Source organism: Sceloporus undulatus, chromosome 3 (genome assembly GCF_019175285.1).
Source record: "Sceloporus undulatus isolate JIND9_A2432 ecotype Alabama chromosome 3, SceUnd_v1.1, whole genome shotgun sequence".
In the NCBI taxonomy this organism is placed as follows: domain Eukaryota; kingdom Metazoa; phylum Chordata; class Lepidosauria; order Squamata; family Phrynosomatidae; genus Sceloporus; species Sceloporus undulatus.
Genome location: NC_056524.1, coordinates 100,419,885 through 100,439,314, shown reverse-complemented (window position 1 = coordinate 100,439,314; position 19,430 = coordinate 100,419,885). Strand labels below are relative to the sequence as shown.

The following is a 19,430-nucleotide window of genomic DNA, read 5'->3' as shown; positions in this document are numbered from 1 at the left end:
AGTTTATTTTCCTTTGTTACCAAGTATGCTCTGAAACATGAACTCAAACATGTTCTGACATTACACATCTGTGAGGAATCTTTGGAGCTTGGCTATAGTGCATCTTAGACAGATTGAAGTCCATAACCCCCATCCACATACTGTATAACTAATGGGAGGATTTTACTAAACAGCAAAATTAGACTATACACAGTGATTGAATATAAATATTGGGAAACCACAAATTAATGCTGGTTCCATAGAAATGCATGTTTATGGTCAAGTTGTCTCAGAGAGCAGGTTGTTATAGGACTACATTGCTTACTCTGACTTTTGTTCCCTTTGGAAGTAGGCTGGTGGTGGTGTTATTAAGGTTCTGTAATATGTACATAAATTGAAAAATATGCAGGTTGAGCATAGGTAGTGATATGAAAATGCCAAGATAGAAATTACTCCAGTAATGGATCTCTAAGGAAACTGCCAACATCCTAAAATGCTCCCTGAACACAAATTTAGGTCACTGTGTCTCCTCTGTTTCTGTCTCATAATGTGAAGCGACTTTGTGAAGACACTCACTTTTTACAGAGATCAATATAATTACAATATCAATATAATTGATATAATTATGGGATCAATATAATAATTACAATTTGTCAATATAATTTGAATTCTTGCCCTGAGTGGAGATTTGTCTTCCTGGCCATCTAACTTTCAAAAAGCTAACTTTCTTGGCAATATTGCATGAAATGTTTTCCCAGCTGGTGAAGTTGAGCAAAGGTTCCATCTGCCTTCAGCCAAATCATACCAGGGGACGGGACAGAAAATATCCACAAACACGCTACCCAAAAAGCAATGTCCAGCAGAAACAGTAATGACAGTTTGTAGCCCAGAAAATCTCATGCATGTTAATCAGGGACACAAGCATGTCTGTATTGTCTTTCACATTATCTTTTATGCTACATATGCGCTATCTAAAGAGAAGGATAAGCAGGATCCTGGTTTTTAGCAGGTTTTTATGCAATCTGCACATTCTTACAACAATCCCATAATGTTATAATTCTGTGTGAGCCTGTTGTGGCTCCTGTTAATATCTTACTAGATATGATGTCTCTTCCTCATCAGGTTTTTATCATCAATTAAGATGTCAAGGCCTCACACTATTACTGAAAATTCAGGAAAATTCCAAGTGGCTTGCCCAGACCTGTATTTTTCCATTGATGTCACCCGTCGTAGTCCAGTGTGGCTGTACTAATGTGCTGAATTTGGTGGGGTTCTAGGAGGAGCACATTCAAAGCTTGAGAAAATTACTTTTTGGACTGCAATGCCTAAGATCCCTAAGCCAGCATAGTCAGTGGCTCAAATATTCTGAGAGTTATAGTTAAAAAAAGTAAAAGTTTGTCAGGCTCTGGAGCATAGTGACAAGTAGATTCATTCCAGCCCATGTACAGAGATGTACATTGAGATCATGGTGTGGTCCTACAATCACCTTGGGCCCCTTTTGTAAGAAAGTAATTTTGCACTGATATCACTGGTGCTACTACAGTTCATAAAATGAGACAGAAAGTCAGTTTTAAGAATCAGCAAGCATGATGCTTCCTTGTTTTGGAAAGGTTTTTAAACATTGGCATTAATAGTGATGCTCTGTTTTTCCATTTGAAGTTGTACAGACCGCTAATTGACAACAGTCCTTTAACCTAGGATTACCTGCATTTCTGCGGTTTGAGGGATATGTAAATAAAATTATGAACACTATGTACAGACAACATTGTGTATTTATAAGATTTTCTAGAAAGGTTGCTGTGTTAGTCAGCAAAAACAAGGGAGTCTTGTGACAGTTTAAAGATTAACACATTTTTATTTCCTGTGCTTTCACGGATTGCAGCCCTACCATCCTCAGATGCCCAATTATGTTGAGTTAAATGTACCTGTATAAATACTAGTAACTGAATAAAATACTTAGCAGCTCATCTGACAAAGTGAACTGCAGCCTGGAAAAGTTTATGTCATAATAAATGGGTTGGTTTTTCAAGTGCCACAAACACTTTGTTATATTTATGTTTTCATAATGAATGCAGAAGATGAAGTATCTGAACTGAACAGATGTCTGTATCTTTTGAAATTTGGCTCTTTTCAAAAGAGGTAGAATGTCTAGTTGAGTGAGTCTAGGTTGTGAATTTATTTTTCCCCATATATAACAACCTCTCTTGGTGTAAACAGGGTTAGTAGTAGTAGTAGTAATAATAATAATAATAATAATAATAATAATAAGTTTTATTTATATACCCTATTCCAAAGATCATAGCGGTGAACAGCAAGTAAGCTAATTAGCAAGTAAGCTAATTAATAGTTGTCTTGTGTAATTATGCTCAAATCCGCGCATGGCAAATCTGCATATTAGGAGGGCCGACTGTATTATTAGTGGCAGGTGATATGGCTTTCAGTGTCAGTTGCTGGAAAACAAGCAGGAGGGTGTCACTGCAAGATGAAAACATTTTGGGGGTTTTCTGTAGGTCAGCCTTCCCCAGCCTATATTCCCCTAGACATGTTGGATTATAAACCCCATCATGCACAGCTATCACAGCCAATTGTTATGCTTTCTGGAGTTAGTGGGATTTGTAATCCAACACATCTAGAAGGTGCCAAGTTGGGGAAACCTGCCATAGACATCTGGTTTGCCAGTGCCACTGTGGAAACCAAATATTGGGTAAGAAAAGACTTTGGTTAGATAGAATACAGCTCTTCTTCTGCTTTATCACTTCTTGGCCATTGCAGTCAACATTGTTTTCTTGCTCCTCTGCAAGTACTAGGAAAATCATTGCCCATACTTCATCTTTTAGGTCAGTTAAAATGTTATTCTGAATACATATTAGAATATATAGCTAGCTTCCTTTCTACCAGTGGACTGAGTACAAGGGTAGGGGAGAGCAAGGCATCTCAACCCTAAATAGAGGAAGTATCCTCTCCCTGCTTGGTCAGAAAGTTGCTCATCCTTACTTATCAAAAGCTGTTAAATGTGTTCACACTGCAGTTATACTACTTGTTTGTGATATTCTATTAAACATTCTTAAAACGTTTTAAATTTTTAAAAAATGCAACAATTACTGTCAGTTTAGTGCTGTAACTTAAATGGTCAATTCAGAAAAACTTACTTGTTCATCACACTGAGAGCCAGTGTAGTGCAGTGGTCAAGAATATCTACACCAGAGGTGGAGGGGGGGGGGTTGGTAGCCCTCAAACATTGTTCAACAGCAGTTCTTTGTATTCCTCTCAGCTTGACCTGTTCCAAAGTGTTTCTATTTGTGCTGGGGATGGAGAGAAATAACAATCAGACTGTGTGAAGAGTTGGCATCAAGGACTCTGTGGCTTCCACTCTGATTTATGAATTCTCCAGTGCCTTGTATAGCTAGAGTGAGTCACAAATGTTCAATAGAGTGCCATGTGAGAAATAAGAATTGTTCAAGGTGACCTATGAGACTCACAAATAGAAAGAAACAGATAACAAGCAGTCACTCTGAGGGCAGTCACTGGAGCCTGCACTATCAGGGCCCGCATTGCCTCCCAGACTTTCAAGGATATCAGCTATCTCTCTTTCCAGCCAACCTTGGTGGTCACAGATCTGGAGCTGCTGGAACCACCCAGAAAGTGGGGTAGAGGTCCAATTTAAAAAGCTAAAAGGCAGTACAGGGGAAATACTTATATCCTTTGCCTGAGTTCTTCATTTGCTTTTTAAAACTGGACACACAGACCCCAGTTCTCTCCTTGACTGAGGTTCAGTTGGGGTGTAAATACATTAATCTGCTGCCACTCTTGCTGTGAGCTTGAGGCTTACAGAAATCAGTCACACTAGGTGTGCTTTTTCAGGTTGTGTCTGAGCACAGTAGACTCCACAGGTTGCCCTTTATACCAGCAATTCTCAGTCCTTATCAATCCAGGCCTGTTGTGCTTCACACCACCCTGAGAAGCTCCAGCTGTCAAGGGACCATGGAAGTTGAAGTCTGAAGCACCTGGAGGGACAGAGGCTGAGAACCATTGTTTTTCCAGACCCATCAGATGATGGCAGCCGCTGTATAGCCATAGCAGGCTGCAGAGCCTATACCCCACACTGCATTGCTGGATTAGGCCAGGGTTCATCTAGATCAGCAGTCTCTGCAGTGGTTGTCAGTCAGAGACCCTTCAGAAGCAGGCATGACAAATGTAGCCCTTTTTATTGTTTCCTCCATGCTCTGACACAGGAAAGCCTTTTTCTGGCTGTTTTCTTTTTGTAAAGCCATTCAACCATAGAGGCTCTCATAGCATCTTCCTCTATCCCCTGATATGCAAATAGCCTCATAGAAGATAGCAGGCAATGGCTTCCATGTGTATATAGGGTTCTCAAAAACTTCCAGAAAAGCAAGACTTTTACTGAACAATCAACTATCTTCATTTACGGAAATGTAAAGGGAGTACCATTCAAAGGTCAAGTCAGATATGGCAGTGCTCTCTCGGAGCCCTAATAACTAATGGTGTGAAACAAGGTTGTGTTCTCACTCCAACTCCATTTACGATCTTCTTCAGCATGATGCTCCAAAGGGCTACGAAAGAGATCGATCACAGACTAGCAAAGGCATATAGTGCATTCAGAAGGCTTCACAAAAGAAGCACAAAAAATCAGTGTTTATAGAGCCATTGTACTGTCTATTCTCCTTTATGGGTCTGAAACATAGGTCACCTATTGCCAACACCTACGATTCCTCGAATGCTTTCATCAGCGCTGTTTACGCACAATTCTAAATATACACTGGACTGACTATGTGACAAATGTTGCTGTCCTTGAGCAAGCAGGGATCACTAGCATTGAGGCCATGCTATTGAGGACGCAGCTGCGCTGGGCAGGACACGTTTCTAGGATGAAGGACCATCGCCTCCCAAAAATAGTATTCTATGGTGAACTCGCCACGGATCAGCGTAAGAGGGGCGCTCCAAAGAAGAGATACAAGGACTCACTGAAACAACATCTCAGGCTCGGCCAAATTGATCACCAACAATGGTCCACCCTTGCCTCGCATCGGGAGGCATGGAGACGCACTATCCAAGAGAAACGACAATGCAGAAAGAACCACAACCCAGAAACATTACCCAAGGAGACTTTCTGCTGTGCTTTCTGCAATCGGGCTTGTTTATCTCAGATTGGCCTTTTTAGTCATCAATGTGCTTGTAGAGTCATCCTCATTCGCGAAGAAAAGCCAGAGAAAACCCTCCCTTTTTTCCACAGTTTCTTCCATATTTTTTCTTATGGTAAAAAGTTGGTTGAACCAGAAAAGACATAATAGGTCTACAGTGTCTTTTGATTGGAACCCTTTTTTCTAGTAACTCCCTCACAATCTGTCCAAGATTGCATGGATATTCCAATTGAATGAATGCCAACAATGCATGGAAGCTTGTGGCATTCCGGTTTTTGAGGGCCTCTCACCTCAATAAAATAAACAATTATTCTGTGAAATGTGGTCAGATGGGAAAACCCCATAAAGCTAGTTTCTCAGAGGAAATAAATCGTCATTTATTTATTTTGCTTCATTTATATGCTGCCTTTGTCCTTGGAGGGACCCAAGGCAGCTCACAGACAAAACAATTAAAATCTCAGTAAAATGCAAAACAATTAAAAATCCATTAGCACTTTGATTTTCTTTATATCTATATATAAAGAGATGTATAGATATAAATTACTTTTCTAAACTCTGCCAGCGTTGTTGTTTTACAACAATGTGTATAACTAAGGACATGTAGTATTTCCTTACAAAATGCAAGGGCACCATAAGAAAATGAAAATGTGATTTCATGTATAAAACTGTTGTTAATTGTTTTAGAGTCTCTCCTTTGAGAAATATGATTAAATCTATGGAATCTCTCCCCAGATTTAGTATTTAGACACAAAAATTTGCATACAATTAATTTTATTGCATTAGAAATTGATGTGCTTCACATAGGCTAGTATGGAATAAAAAAAATTACAGTGAATATACTGTACGTGAAGAGACTAAATCTTCACTTCGAAATTTATGGTGATAGAAAAATTCAAAGTAACAGGAAGGAAATTGGAAGGGAGAAATAGTCATTTTTTCCCCCAAACCCCCCCCCCCCCGATGTCCATTCACAGACTCCCTAGAGTCTATGCTCCCCAGGTTAAGAAGCCATGGTATAAATTAACTTGGCCTTATCTGTAAGCACTGGTGTTTTCAGACAGGCTTTCTTTAGCCATGCATAGGACTTCAACATAACTGGATGTATAGACCACTGTAACCTGTTCCTGTAATTATCATATTGTGATGAAATCCTAAATACCCTAAAGATACCAAATTCCATCTGATCTTAGAAACTAGGTAGGGTCTGCCCTGGTTAGTACTTGGATGGGAGACCACCAAGAAATACCAGTGCTGTGTGCTATATTTCAGAGGAAGGAACTGGTAAAATCACCTCTTGAGTATTTTTTGCCTAAGAAAACCCTGTAAAATTCATGGAGTCTCCATAAGTCGACAGGTGATTGAAAGCACACAAACACACACACACACACAATGAAATTCAAGGGCTTTCTTTTAGTACTTCTTTTAAATCCTCTCTCACTTTCTATCTCCACTTTAAGGTTCTTGAATTTTCAAAATGTCTCTGTGGTCCTCCTGCTCCTTGGACCCTTCGTGCTAAGCCTAAAATTGGCCTCTTTATTCCCCATCTGCCATCCCTTTTTCCTTGTAGCCTCTATTCACTAGAGTGCTCTTTCTTGTGACATCTGAGCCTAGAGACATATCTCCAGTTACTGGGACTAAATGTTATTCCTTTAACTGGGACTGGCCTATCCTGGTTTACTCCTATTGACCCTTTGTCTAGTTTTACTTTTTTTGACCTTTCCCTTGGAGCTTGTTTCTTTAGAGTCTAAAAGGCTGAGAAGGGTTTTTATTTAAATTGGTTTCTTGGTGGCTTTTATAGAAAAACAAAACAAAAAGCAGCCATCTTTGTACAGCAAATCTAGACAGCAATGTTAAACAGTAGGAGCTGTATGTACACTTGATGCTGCACAGTATTAGCTTTAGAACTGACCTAGACAATGGGGGACATTAACAAATGAAGGAAGTGAGATGTTCTTGTAAACAATATTGAAGGGGCAGCAGCTGCTTCCTCTCTGTAAGTTGGCTTGAAGGAATCATAGGAAATTGAAACACAAGGAAACAAATGAATGATTGTGAATATATTGCAATAGATTCTTACAGGATAGGTGTGCGGAAAAGTTTATGAGGGTTGGAGAATTGCTGAACTGGCACTGTTATTATCCTCTTGCTAGTTTGAGATGGAAAGTTTAGATGCAGATTTCTTGCATTCACCAGGTATGTCACTTTGAGCTTGTTGGAGGAAAGTAGGGATTGAAATGTAATTCAATGGTGGTGGTGCTGATGCTGATGCAGATATAGATTGAAAGTATTAAACAATTAGAATTTATATGCCAGACAGTTTCCAGTGGGCAGGAGAACTGAAGACAATGTGAAGGAAAATACGTATTATGAAATATCAAAACCTGCAAACCAAGGCAGCATCGGCAGTGCAGAATTAATGCTGTTTGACACCACTTTTTCAATGCTGTGGAATCTTGGGATTTGTAGTTTGTTGTGGCACCAGAGCCCTTTGACAGAGAAGGCTGAATGTCTTACAAAACTACAAATGCCAGATCCATATCCATGCCAGTTAAAGTGGTGTCAAATTGCATTATTTCCACAGTGTAGAAGCAGCACAAGATTCTGGGAGAAGAAAAACATCTCCTGTAGTGATAGATGCTCTGGGAGCAATTTCAAATGGAATGACCAAACATTTGAATGAAATTGGCATAGATAGGATCACAATAGCAAAATTACAAGAAGTGAAGCTTCTTGGATCTGACAACATCTCACTGATTCCTAGGTTTTTTTGGACAGAATCCCAATTACTGATGGTCCAGACCTCCAGTCAATTACACTTGGTAAACTGTGAAACTAAGATGATGATGATTTTAAAAATGCTGTTATCATCTACTAGAATTTACATGTGTCAGGTCCGTTTGTGTTTATAACACAATAGCCTCATATGTTTGCTGCCATTATGCCCTTCCACAACATAATAATAATAATAATATTTATTTGTGTACCACCCTCTGGCAAACCAATCTGGGCGGTTAACAACAGGAAAATATAAAATATGACAATTAAAAACACTTTATCCCTCCCCCCCCTTAAGACAGTATTAAACAGTCTAACATATTAAAACACAATATCAATTCATAAAAACAACAGTTAAAAACTAAAACTAAAAACCCTGATATCCCTCTGTTGATCCTTACCATCACTAAGATGGGGCCACAGGAGGAATGAGGGAATCAGGAACCTGGGCCGGGATGGTTAATCTGGAAAGGCCTGCCGGAAGAGATCCGTCTTGACTGCTTTTTTAAAGCTGTCTAATGATATTATCTGACGGTCGTTCCAGAGTTTGGGGGCGACAGCAGAAAACGCCCTCTGGGAAGTCGCTGCAAGCCTAGATTTTAGAGGCTGTAGTAAGTTCCTCCCAGAGGACCGGAGAGCGCGGGGAGGATTGTATGGGAGGAGGCGGTCCCTGAGATAGCTTGGACCCAAGCCATTTAGGGCTTTAAAGGTGATAACCAACACCTTGTACTGGGCCCGGAAGCTGATAGGCAGCCAGTGGAGGGACCTCAAAACCGGAGTAATGTGGTCCCTCCTAGATGTTCCTGAGACAAGCCTGGCTGCCATGTTTTGAACCAGCTGTAATTTCCGAGTCAAGCACAGGGGTAGTCCCATGTAGAGTGCATTACAGAAGTCAAGGCGTGAGGTTACCAGCGCGTGCACAACCGTCTCGAGATCCCTTCCAGAAAAGGGCGCAGCTGGCGTATCAGCCGAAGCTGATAACAGGCACTCCTGACCGTCGCATTTACCTGATTTGTCATCAGGAGCGACAAGTCAAGGAGCACCCCCAGACTGCGAACACAGTCACTGGAGGAGAGTGTGACCCCATCCAGGACTGGAGGTTGCAACCCAATTCTTGGTTTCAGGGCCGCTACCATGAGCACCTCCGTCTTGTCTGGATTCAGTTTCAATCTGTTTTTCCTCATCCAGCCCATTACCGCCTGAAGACATTCATTGAGAGAAGAGATGCCATCGGAATTCGAGGCCGACGAACGAGATACAGAGAAATAGATTTGGGTGTCATCAGCGTACTGATAACACCCAGCACCATAACTCCGTATTATCTCACCCAGCGGCTTCATATAGATGTTAAATAACATCGGGGACAACAAAGCTTGTGTAGAGATTCCTGCCAATTTTACCAACCATCTCAGCCATAAAATGAAGACTTGTCAGTCTAGTCCAGCATAAACATGTCAGTTTACAAGTTGCAATTGCAGAAGTACTTCTTGGCTTGTATTGATTATGGCCCCAAGGTGCAAACATTTTCCCCCCTGCATATGCCATTCTTTGTCTTGATCATATTTTGATTCTCTTTCAGACAACAGTGAAAGTTTTCTCTTCATGAGGAAGAAGAAAATATTAATATGTTTTCAGGATTTGGGTTTGGGTTTTTGTTTGTTTGATTGATTTTTGTTAACTTTTACTAAAGACAGGTATAAGTTCAATACTGTGAAGCCAATTAATTCATAAAGAAACTAAAATACTTCTACAAATTAAAAAGCTACTGTTGATGCAATGAGGTAAAATGCCTGAAGTACAAAAAATCCAGCGTGGCAGCTCTAATAAAAGAGGCACAGGGACGAACTAAATCCATTCAGCCTTTTTGTTTGTGGCAATGTGCTAGGTTTCATTCTCGGCTCAACATGTGCTTATAATGGAACAGGTTGTATCAGCAGTTTACCACAGGCAAGCCAACTGAACCTGCCTAATGTGGTTAATGCAGTACTGTAATCTAGAAAATAGCAGTTTTATCTCAGCCATATCTTCTGCCTCAAATGATTTACTCTGTGCTTGGCTTGGAAACATACCGTCTCCAGTTGGACATGGGTCATGTAAACCAGAGCATAAGAAGCAGTGTGTTTCAGGCATTGGGTGGAGGGGTTAGAGAGCAGCCCTGTTCCTTCTATCATAAGTAAAGTTTATATGGGCATTGCCACGATTGCACACAATAATCAGTCTCTTTTATGGAACATTGTCATAAGTTGCATCCAGAAGCCCACCCAATCACAAGGAATCAGGGCAGGTTACATCAATAAAGAAAGTACAAATCAAATAAACAGTAACAATAAAATAACAAAGCAATTCACAATAGCAATAAATAGCAAAAAATACATAGCCATCCACAGCAGCAATAAAATTAACAAAGCAAATTACAGGTGACAGCTATTGCGATCAGTGGGGTCCTGTATGAAATCCCTTAGTGTTGACGCTTACTGGGGCTTCTGGGAATTAAAAGTCCAAAACATTGGAAGGGACTAAAGTCTCCTCATCCCTACTTTAACAACTAGTTTACAAAGTGGCAATCAATTCCTTACTCCAAAACATATCAGCTAACACTCCAGAAAATTTCACTAGCTATTTTTTATAACAGACTTGGAGGAAAGTCTACATCATATGTTAATGATGCAAATATGTGGCATTTAATGATGCTAAAATGATGCTAATAGGTGGCATCGTTTTAGTAAGTGCTGGGTTAGATAGTAGCAAAATATCTGGTATCTCATCAGGTTTTTGTAACTGCAGTCTCACAATAGTCAAACAGCTGTTTTTATGAGTGCAATTCTTGAATCACAGTGATGATTCTGTTTAGGGGAACTGTAATCTAACAAGTTTTTTTATTTTAGCTTTTAGATCTATCTCTTTAAGTTTTCCTTTGCCATATCTGTGTTTCTGAACATATTCCATCTGTATCTGTCTTCTAGAGTCCTGCAAAAACTTTCAGTCTTAGCGGGTATCCATGCTGCTCAATTATAACTGTTAGATGGCACTTTCAATGCCATTATGCTCTTTTGTGGAATCCTGGGATTTGTCATTTTGTTGTAGTACTTAGACTTGTCCATTGATAAATTCTAGTGTCTGTCCACAAAGAATTCTAAGCCCCTTACCAAGCTATAAACTCCAGGATTCCATAGACTGGAGCCACAGCAGTTAAAGTGGTACCATACAGCTATAATTAAGTAGTACAGATACCCCCCTTAAAGCTTTCCTGATGTGTGTAGAGAGATTCACAAGACAAAGTTTGCTGTCTTTATAGCTGTATATCCATAGAGAATGAGTGAAAGAAAATAATGATATGTGTTCCTGCCTTTCTCCCATAACTTTCTTCCCAAATTCTTTCAACAGAAAAAAGTGTGCCTTCTAATGGGACTTTTGTTGATGTCCCAAGAATAACTGAAAGCCAGACTGTGCCAGCCTGGATTACCATAGCGAAACAGAAGCAGAGGGCCATAGAACAGGAACTTAACAAAGAAGAGAAACCAGTGGTTCAGGAAGAGAAAACAGATGCAGAAAAACAAATGCAAGAAAATGAGAGAGTGGAGGTAACCAAATCCATTCATGACTGGTTTGTTTATGGCACTGCCTTGGCACTTTTTTGTTTCAGCCTACTTGTGACTGGTCTTCTAGGTTATCTCTAATTAATCATATTGTCCTACTTCTGTGAACTCAGCCAGATGTCTGTTACCTCTGCATTGAGAAGCTTTTGTATACAGTATTGATTTATTTCCATATTGTCTTTACTTCTAAGAGCTTGGATCAGCAAATATGTTGCAGTTCTCATTGTATGCACACGACAGGGCCAGGTTAATCTTAGAGATTCCATTGAGTTTTATGTCTGGCTGCAGTTTGAATCTGGATCTCTCTCTTCTAAGCCATTTGCCATAGTGGTACTCTCTTGCAGTCAAAACAGCACATTCTTGTGGTAACTTAAATAGCAGCAGAAGCCACAGCTGGAATATTTAGGGAGTTGTAGTAACGTTTCCCATATCTGCTTGTAGAAATTTCCCCCTTTGTTTAATAGCCATGCAGGGTGTTGTTGGTTTTTTTGTATCAGTATGTGAGGGATGGTGTTTTGGCATCTTTTTATTTTGCAAAGCTGGAACACATACTTATTGCAGCAGGTGCATTCAAGCATCCTTTTTAAAGAGAAACCAAGTCTGGAGCCTTTCTCCCCTTTTATGGCAAATTATCTTACTAGTATTTTCAAATGGTCCTTTCACACTGTGCAGTTGTCACACTATGATTCCATTTTAACTGCCATGGCAACATTCTATGGAATCCTGGGGCTTGTGGTTTGATGAGGCACTGCAGGAGCTATCTGGCTGAGAATTGTAAAATCCCCTCCCTAAACTTCATATCCCAGGTCTGTATAGGATGTAACCATGACAATTACAGTGGTATCAAAGTGCTATACAGTGGTCCCTCCACATTCTCTGGCATTAGGTGTGAAGGACCCCTGTGAATGTGGGGAAACCGCAAATAAAAAACCACTACTCTTTTTAGCTAAGAGAACACCTCTCTAGGAATCTCTAGGTCCTCCATTGTTGTTGCTGTTGTTGTTGTTAACGTTTATTTATAAAGCACTGTAAATTTACACAGCACTAGACATAGTCCAGAGCAGTTCTGTGATGAACACCTACCAGAAGTTGATCATGGTCCAAAATACACTGCAGAATTAATCCAGTTTGAGGCTGCTATAACTAAACTGGCTCAGTGCTAGGGAATTCTGGAAATTGTAGTTTTGTGAGGCATTTAGCCTTCTCTGTCAGAGAGCTCTGGTGCTCCAATAAACTTAAATTCCCAAGATAACCTAGCATTGAGCCAGGGCAGTTAAAGCATGAAACTGGATTATTTCTGCAATGTGTTTTGGTCCCATAGAATCATGCTAGAGGACCTACAGATGCCTAGAGAAATGTTTTCTAGGTTCTCCAGCACAACTCTATGGTCACCTTCTGGCCGTGTTGTGCTGGAGGACCTAGAGAGTCCTAGAGAGAAATATTAATCAAATCCACAAAAGTCAAAGCCGCAAATCTGGAGGGCCAACTGTAATTAAGTAGTGTGAGAGGCTTTCAGAAGACGTGCTGTTACGTTTTCTCTAGAGCATTGGAGAGTTTCTTTTCTTTAAAAATTAATAAAGTCCCCTCTTCGTCTCCACTGGGGTTTGGTTCCAGGATCCTCCCATGGATACAAAAAATCTGTGGATATTCAAGTCTCATTAAATGCAGTGACATGGTAAAATGATGTCCCTTGTCTAAAATGTCAAAATTGAGATTTGCTTTTTGGAATTTATATACAGTGGCCCCTTCCCTTATGCGGGGATCCGTTCCAGACCACCCCCACCCCCCCCCTCACCCTGTGTAAGGGGGAAAGTATGTATGCTCACATCCCATTGAAAATAATGGGATGCGAGCCTGCAGCATGGTGTGGTATATGCACCATGAGCATGCACACCATTGTTCTCTCCGCACGCAGCTTCTGCATAGGCTGGAAGCCATGTATGGCACACCGCCTGCGTATGGCATGGGCGCATTATACTTTTAAAATATTTTCAAGACATGGATGCTTGAATCCATGGATATAGAGGGCTGACTGTAAATCAATAGAGGAAAGTAGATTTCCTATGTTGCAGTGCCTGCACCTCTATTCCACTTGTATAATGAAAACTTTAAGGAGGAAGGAACATCCTCTCATTTTCCCATTCCAACAGAGTTGGCCCAGGACATTTTGCTGCCTGAGAAGGAACAGTAGTGAAACTACCAAATCAAGCTATGTAGTATCACTTATTTTGTTACTTGAAACAGAAAATCCCACAAACATCTATTGTTCTGTTAGTAAAAACAAAGCAGTAATACCAAATTAAACAACTAGCAATTTGCTGGCCTCTTATGATACCCAAAATCTGCTGCCTGAGGAGGCCTCTTCATTCTGCCTAATGGGAGGGCTGGCTCTGTTAACAAATGTTTATTTATGTAGCCTGTGAATGCCTTTTAATCCCTAGAGCATCCCTTCTAAGTGCTGCTATTGTAAAACAGAAACCGGAAGGCAGTCATTCAAAAAACAAAACACAAATGTTCATTCTGATCAATGTGGTTCCTTTTTGTTCAATTTATGAATGTGGGATGTGAAAACACTGTTCTCAGCCAGTTCTGAAAGTGCCATAAAGTCCATCTGATGGAGAGACTCTTCACACTTTGTTAGAGGAGCCAGTGCTTTTCTTTTTAAAGTACTGTATCTTGTTTTAATCACCCAGTCGGCAGATTAAAAGTGATAAGTAACATACATGTTGTGTGACAGGCACTGAAAATATAAATAAGTATTTGATGGCACAGAGACTCATATAAAGATAATGAGAATTCCTGGGAAAACATCTTTATGTGAAACAATGTTATATATGCCATATAATCATAAATTTGGCTTCCTCAGCCCCTTATTCAATCATGTTTGGCATATAGAGAAATAGGCTAAGACAAACAGCATCTCTGTTTGCTGTTCTTGCAAGCTCTGGGATGCAGTATTAGAACTTCATATATACAATGTAGAGTTTTCTTTCAGGGAAAAATCACTCCATCATATTCTCTCTATATACTGATAAAAAAATGTTTCTACATTGTATTGCAGTACAAAATGATGTATGCTTTTAAATTGTGAAAACATGCACACGTGTCCTAACTTTTATAGCCTTTTTTTTTTTTGTATGTGTCATTGTGCCAAATGTTATTTTTCCATAAGATCCTGGATCATGATAGCACAGATGAGTAATGCATAGAAGAAAGAAAACTAGTTTTGTAACATTTCCAAAGAATAATAAGCCATGTTTAGTTTCCAGAATTTCCTTTTGATTGTATAGACAACATTTGCTCATACAGGAAGTCATTTCACTGAGCTCTTGTAGACAAGCCACAGACAATGGGAAAGTCTTGCTGATTTCAGAAGGGCACTTCTCTTTCTACTGAACTCTCTAGCTTTTCTCACACAAGGGAAATAATCCCATCTGCAGACTTACATACAGCCTTATTCTGGGAGTAAAGGTTTAAAATAAAGCAGGCCTTCAAATTGAAAAAAATTCTGGAGGGCAAGGGGTTAAGCAGCCCTTCTCTTCCCTTCACTGTTCCTCTGAACAAACCTACAGATCCCTGAGGATGTTTGCTTGAAAACTGCTAAAAACAAGCAAGATAAATTTGGCTACTTGCCATCCATGTCTGGGGGGAAAAAGGACCAGTTGCTTCAGAGCTACATTGGCTGGTTTTCTATCAGATGGTGTTGACAAGTTTGGTTTGTACTTGTCCTCATTAGCAAAAGGGGAACAGAAGGCTTTAATTTTGCTGTCCTAATCCGTTTCCAGTTGTTCTAATTCCAACAGAGCTGGCCCAGGACATTTTGCTGCCTGAGTATCATTCAGAATCCCCCAAATGGTTTTACCATATCTGAGAGTCCACAAAATGTTAAATAATTATAGAGTGTCCACAGTTGGGATAGCGTAAATAGGCCAAACGTGGGTGACAGGTAACAAGACTTTCCCCACAGTTGAGTGGAGCAGCCATGTCTGTTGCAGAGTTCCTGGTACAGTATACTGTTAAAACCCCATTGTTACTTGCTTTCCTAGTGAATTGCGCTTTTTCTTTCTCTCCATTTTTTAAATTTAGGAAGCAGTGAGACAACAAGCAGATTTCACTCAGAGCCCATTGTTGCCTTTTCCACCCACTGTTTCTTCTGAAAAACAGAAGAAAGAGACAAAGTTGGATATACAGGAGTCTTTGCCCAGAGCCAGCATGCTGTCACATCAGAGCCCTGGTATGAAAACAAGCACTCAGAATGCTGCACAGATATCCAGGACATATAGTTTGCTCATCACAGAGACAATATTTCCAGTTTTTATTACTGTATATACTCATGTGTAAGTCTAGAAATTTAGGTTAAAAAATTGACCCAAAAAACCTGAGTCGACTTATCCACAAACATTGCATATGGAGAACTGGTCACTTTCAGTATAGCGCTGCACATATATTACAGAAAAAAAATTATAGGAAAAAATACAGGTTTTATTGATAGGTGTTGTTTTTTTAACCTGGAGAGAATTCTTAAAGATTTTACAGCATAGTCTAATAGTACTTAGCTGTGTTAACAAGATATCATTAAGATGTTAAATTAATCCTAATTAAGTTAATTATTTAATTAATTGGAAATAATTCCTGACCATTACAGCTAAGCACCAAGCTGCTGGTAAGTAAGTAAATGGGATTTTGTTTTGTTTTCTGTACAGTTCAGTCTTCAGTAGTGCCAACTGAAAAAGAAGACATAAAGCCACTTAAGAAGATCAGTCATCAACCCTCGTGGATGGAACTTGCTAAAAAGAAATCTCAAGCTTGGAGTGATATGCCCCAGAGGATAAAATAGATCAAGCACTTTCTACCAGTTGTTGAAGCTATTTAAGAAAATTTATCAGGCTGTATTAACGGAATGGAGAAAGATCAGTTAATTGTGATGAAATCTATGACACGTTAAAGAGGGCATCCATTCAAGAAGAGTATAAGAAATGTTGATTACACATTTGTGTGTTTATCCTGGTGTATCACAATGAGGACAGTGCTTGAAAGCTGCTGTAAAGATCTACTCCTCTCTTGCAGAAAAATATTCAATGTATTGCTTATCTTGTATTTTCTCTGTTTTCTTTCCCTTACAATATATTTTTTTCTAAATTTTAGTTGACCAGCATTTTGTTACCTTGTCAAATATCTTCTAATCACATTTTTGAACTATATATATGTACCAGAATGTAGCAAGAATTCCTCCACAAATGCATATGCAAAACAAAGTGACCTTATGGTGTGAGCTTGTAGAAAGTGAAAAGCAGGTAGTACTATTTGCCACTCAAAGTAGGGTGGAAATAAAATGGGACAGTCATTTCTTCTTGTGGCCTGTTCAGTCAGCACTCCTATTCCCCCTCTCCCCACCTAGACTTTGACACACAACAGGCCCAGATGTAGACAAGAAACTGTCATGCCATTCTTCCACTGCCCCTTCACCATGTTAAAAAAGAAAAGTTGTGACTGCACTGGAAAGCCCTCAATTTATGTGGACTCCAAGTAGGTTCTGTATCACTGAGATAGTCTGTTGTAACTAGTTGCCTTCTAAATGACCTAGTAAGGGTTGGAAGTGGGAGCACTCTCTTGATATAGCAGCACCCTCATGATCTATAATCTGAGGAACTGATAATTTTATCTATATCTAGAATTAGTATACAAATTAGCCTTTAAAAAAACCCATGTCCTTCTAAAGTTTACAAACCTGGGTTCATACTGGTCTCCTTTTACACTGGGAAACTTGTCAACACCCATAATACAGAAGGACAGTTTTAATAGCCTGCAAGCAGTTATGCCCAATTATAATGATTGTCATCCTTCAATTTCATGCTTATAATATCACAGCAGAAGATTAGAGATAAAATTGCTTGGTGCTACTTGCTTCCCTAGATGCACAGCTGGGGTCTGGCATGAGTCCATAAATAAATACATTTTGACTGCGTTCAGGATCAAACAGGGAAGAGATAAAACTAACATCCCTGTAAAGGCAAAAGGAAAGCTCTGGGCATTTATTAGCTTTCTATATCCATGTTTAAAGACACTTGCAGTTTTTATCTTACAGAGGAAAAAAAAACTACACTGTTCATCTTTAGTATACATTAAAGGACCAAGCAAAGGTAAGTCATGTTGGCCATAATGAGGAGCGAGGAGGAGATCCAGAACCATCCATATGGGAACAATAAGTGTATTAAGTTGACTAAAAATATTGCAGAATAGTGTCCAGGCCTTTAAGATCTCCAGAACTGTACATCAAGCAGGATGGTAAAAGAAGCAGGTGGGGAAGTGGATCAGCTGATGTTGAAAACATTGGAATCTCCTTTTGGTTTCAGTTTTAGGATGGAATATGGGAGGAGATAGTAGCAGATATTCAGAAATCATTTCTGTAGGTGACAAATGTAGCATGTATTAACTCTTATATGGAGTAAAGCACAAGACAAATTTTGGACTGAGAGCACTACTAATTCTAAATAGATCTATATATGCTATGTACATTTAATTGTGCTTTATGGTTTTTTTTAATATTATTAATGCTTTCTAGATTGTATACTTGTACCATTTCCATTTCTCCTCACATAATGTTATAATGCTATCCTAGCTTTCATTTCTGTAATGCTGCAAAGGAAAGTCGTGTTTACTTGGTAACAAATCCTACGAAATTCAGTAGGCCATATTCTCTAATCATAGTTGTGTTTAGATCTAAAGCTTAGGTTTTTAACTGTCTCAACTAAATTATTTTCAGTGTTGTATAGTATGTAATGTATAAGGAATTGTAATAAACCATCTAAGTCTAGAATTTCTTGCTGGGACATGGCTGACTGTGTAATATGTTAATATTGGGTAGATAATATAGATGCAAAATCTACATTGGCTGGTATATATACTTAATTAAATCTGGACTTCTATCCAGCATATATTTACATGGGCATTTAACTTCAGACTGAAGGCTAAGGTAGTAATGGCTGGGTGGTTGCTTCTCTAGTTGGGTTTGTCTGTCTTGGTGGAATAACATTATTCTGACACAGCAAGTTTACAGTCAGGAAATATTTTGTGACTCAGCTTGGCTCCTAGATGCCTAGATGACTCCTGTGGCAAGAAACACATTCCTCCCACCAATTAACATCTGGTTTGCTGACTCCCTACCTTCTTGGAGAAAAGAGATCTGATCACTGTCACCCGTGCTCTGTTAATAGTTCAGGGTAGCTACAGCCACATATCCTATGCTGTCTTGAGAGTGGTTCTGTGGAAAGGCAGGGCATACATGTTTTTTACTCAATGAACATCTGAATTGTTGAAGACAGCAGTGTAAGTGGCTGCTGGTATAAAATGTGGCTGCTCATCTCTGGATAGTGGATCTAGAGAACATGAAGCATAAAGAAGCTCCTGTACACATTGGCTGTTGTTTTGTTTACAAAGCAGATTTTGACCTTTTAAATCCCTATATAGCCAGGATATCTTGAAGACTTCCTTCCCCTATAGTAATTTAGATCAGCACTGGGAAACTTAAAAAGAATCCAGGGGAAGTTGTCAGTCCTCAGACCCACCACAGATTGCAAGTACTGTACTTTCCGCACAACAAATTCTTCATCCCCTTTGCAAGTGCAACACAGAGAGATCAGGAGATTAGATAGGTGAATGAAGTGATCTGTGGTAGGGGGAAGGTGGAACCCTCCAAAAAATAAGCAAGTAGAGGCAGGAGCAGACATCTTCCATCATAAACAAATTCACGTAGTTTGCAAATGTGATGAAGGATAACTAGATTTGGGAATTCTTTGCACAAAATGTTGTGCAGCAAGATTCTGAATTGGATTGTCACTTTGGATCATAGCATGTTTTTCTCTCATGTACGGACCTCAGAGCAATATGCCTAGCACAATGATTTTAAAATGGCCTCATACCA

At 39.5% G+C, this 19,430-nt stretch overlaps 1 protein-coding gene across 3 annotated transcripts in view; it reads left to right on the top strand.

The window, feature by feature from the left end:
• CRACDL (CRACD like) overlaps nt 1–18,317 on the top strand; it is a 78,059-nt gene extending 59,742 nt beyond the window's left edge. For all 3 annotated transcript variants that reach the window (XM_042456033.1, XM_042456034.1, XM_042456035.1), the window contains 3 exons: nt 11,298–11,494; nt 15,596–15,743; nt 16,213–18,317. In XM_042456033.1, the coding sequence (XP_042311967.1) occupies nt 11,298–11,494; nt 15,596–15,743; nt 16,213–16,346 (479 nt within the window). In that variant the 3' untranslated portion in view covers nt 16,347–18,317. The remainder of the gene's footprint in view (nt 1–11,297; nt 11,495–15,595; nt 15,744–16,212) is intronic.
• Nucleotides 18,318–19,430: the final 1,113 nt, after the last annotated feature.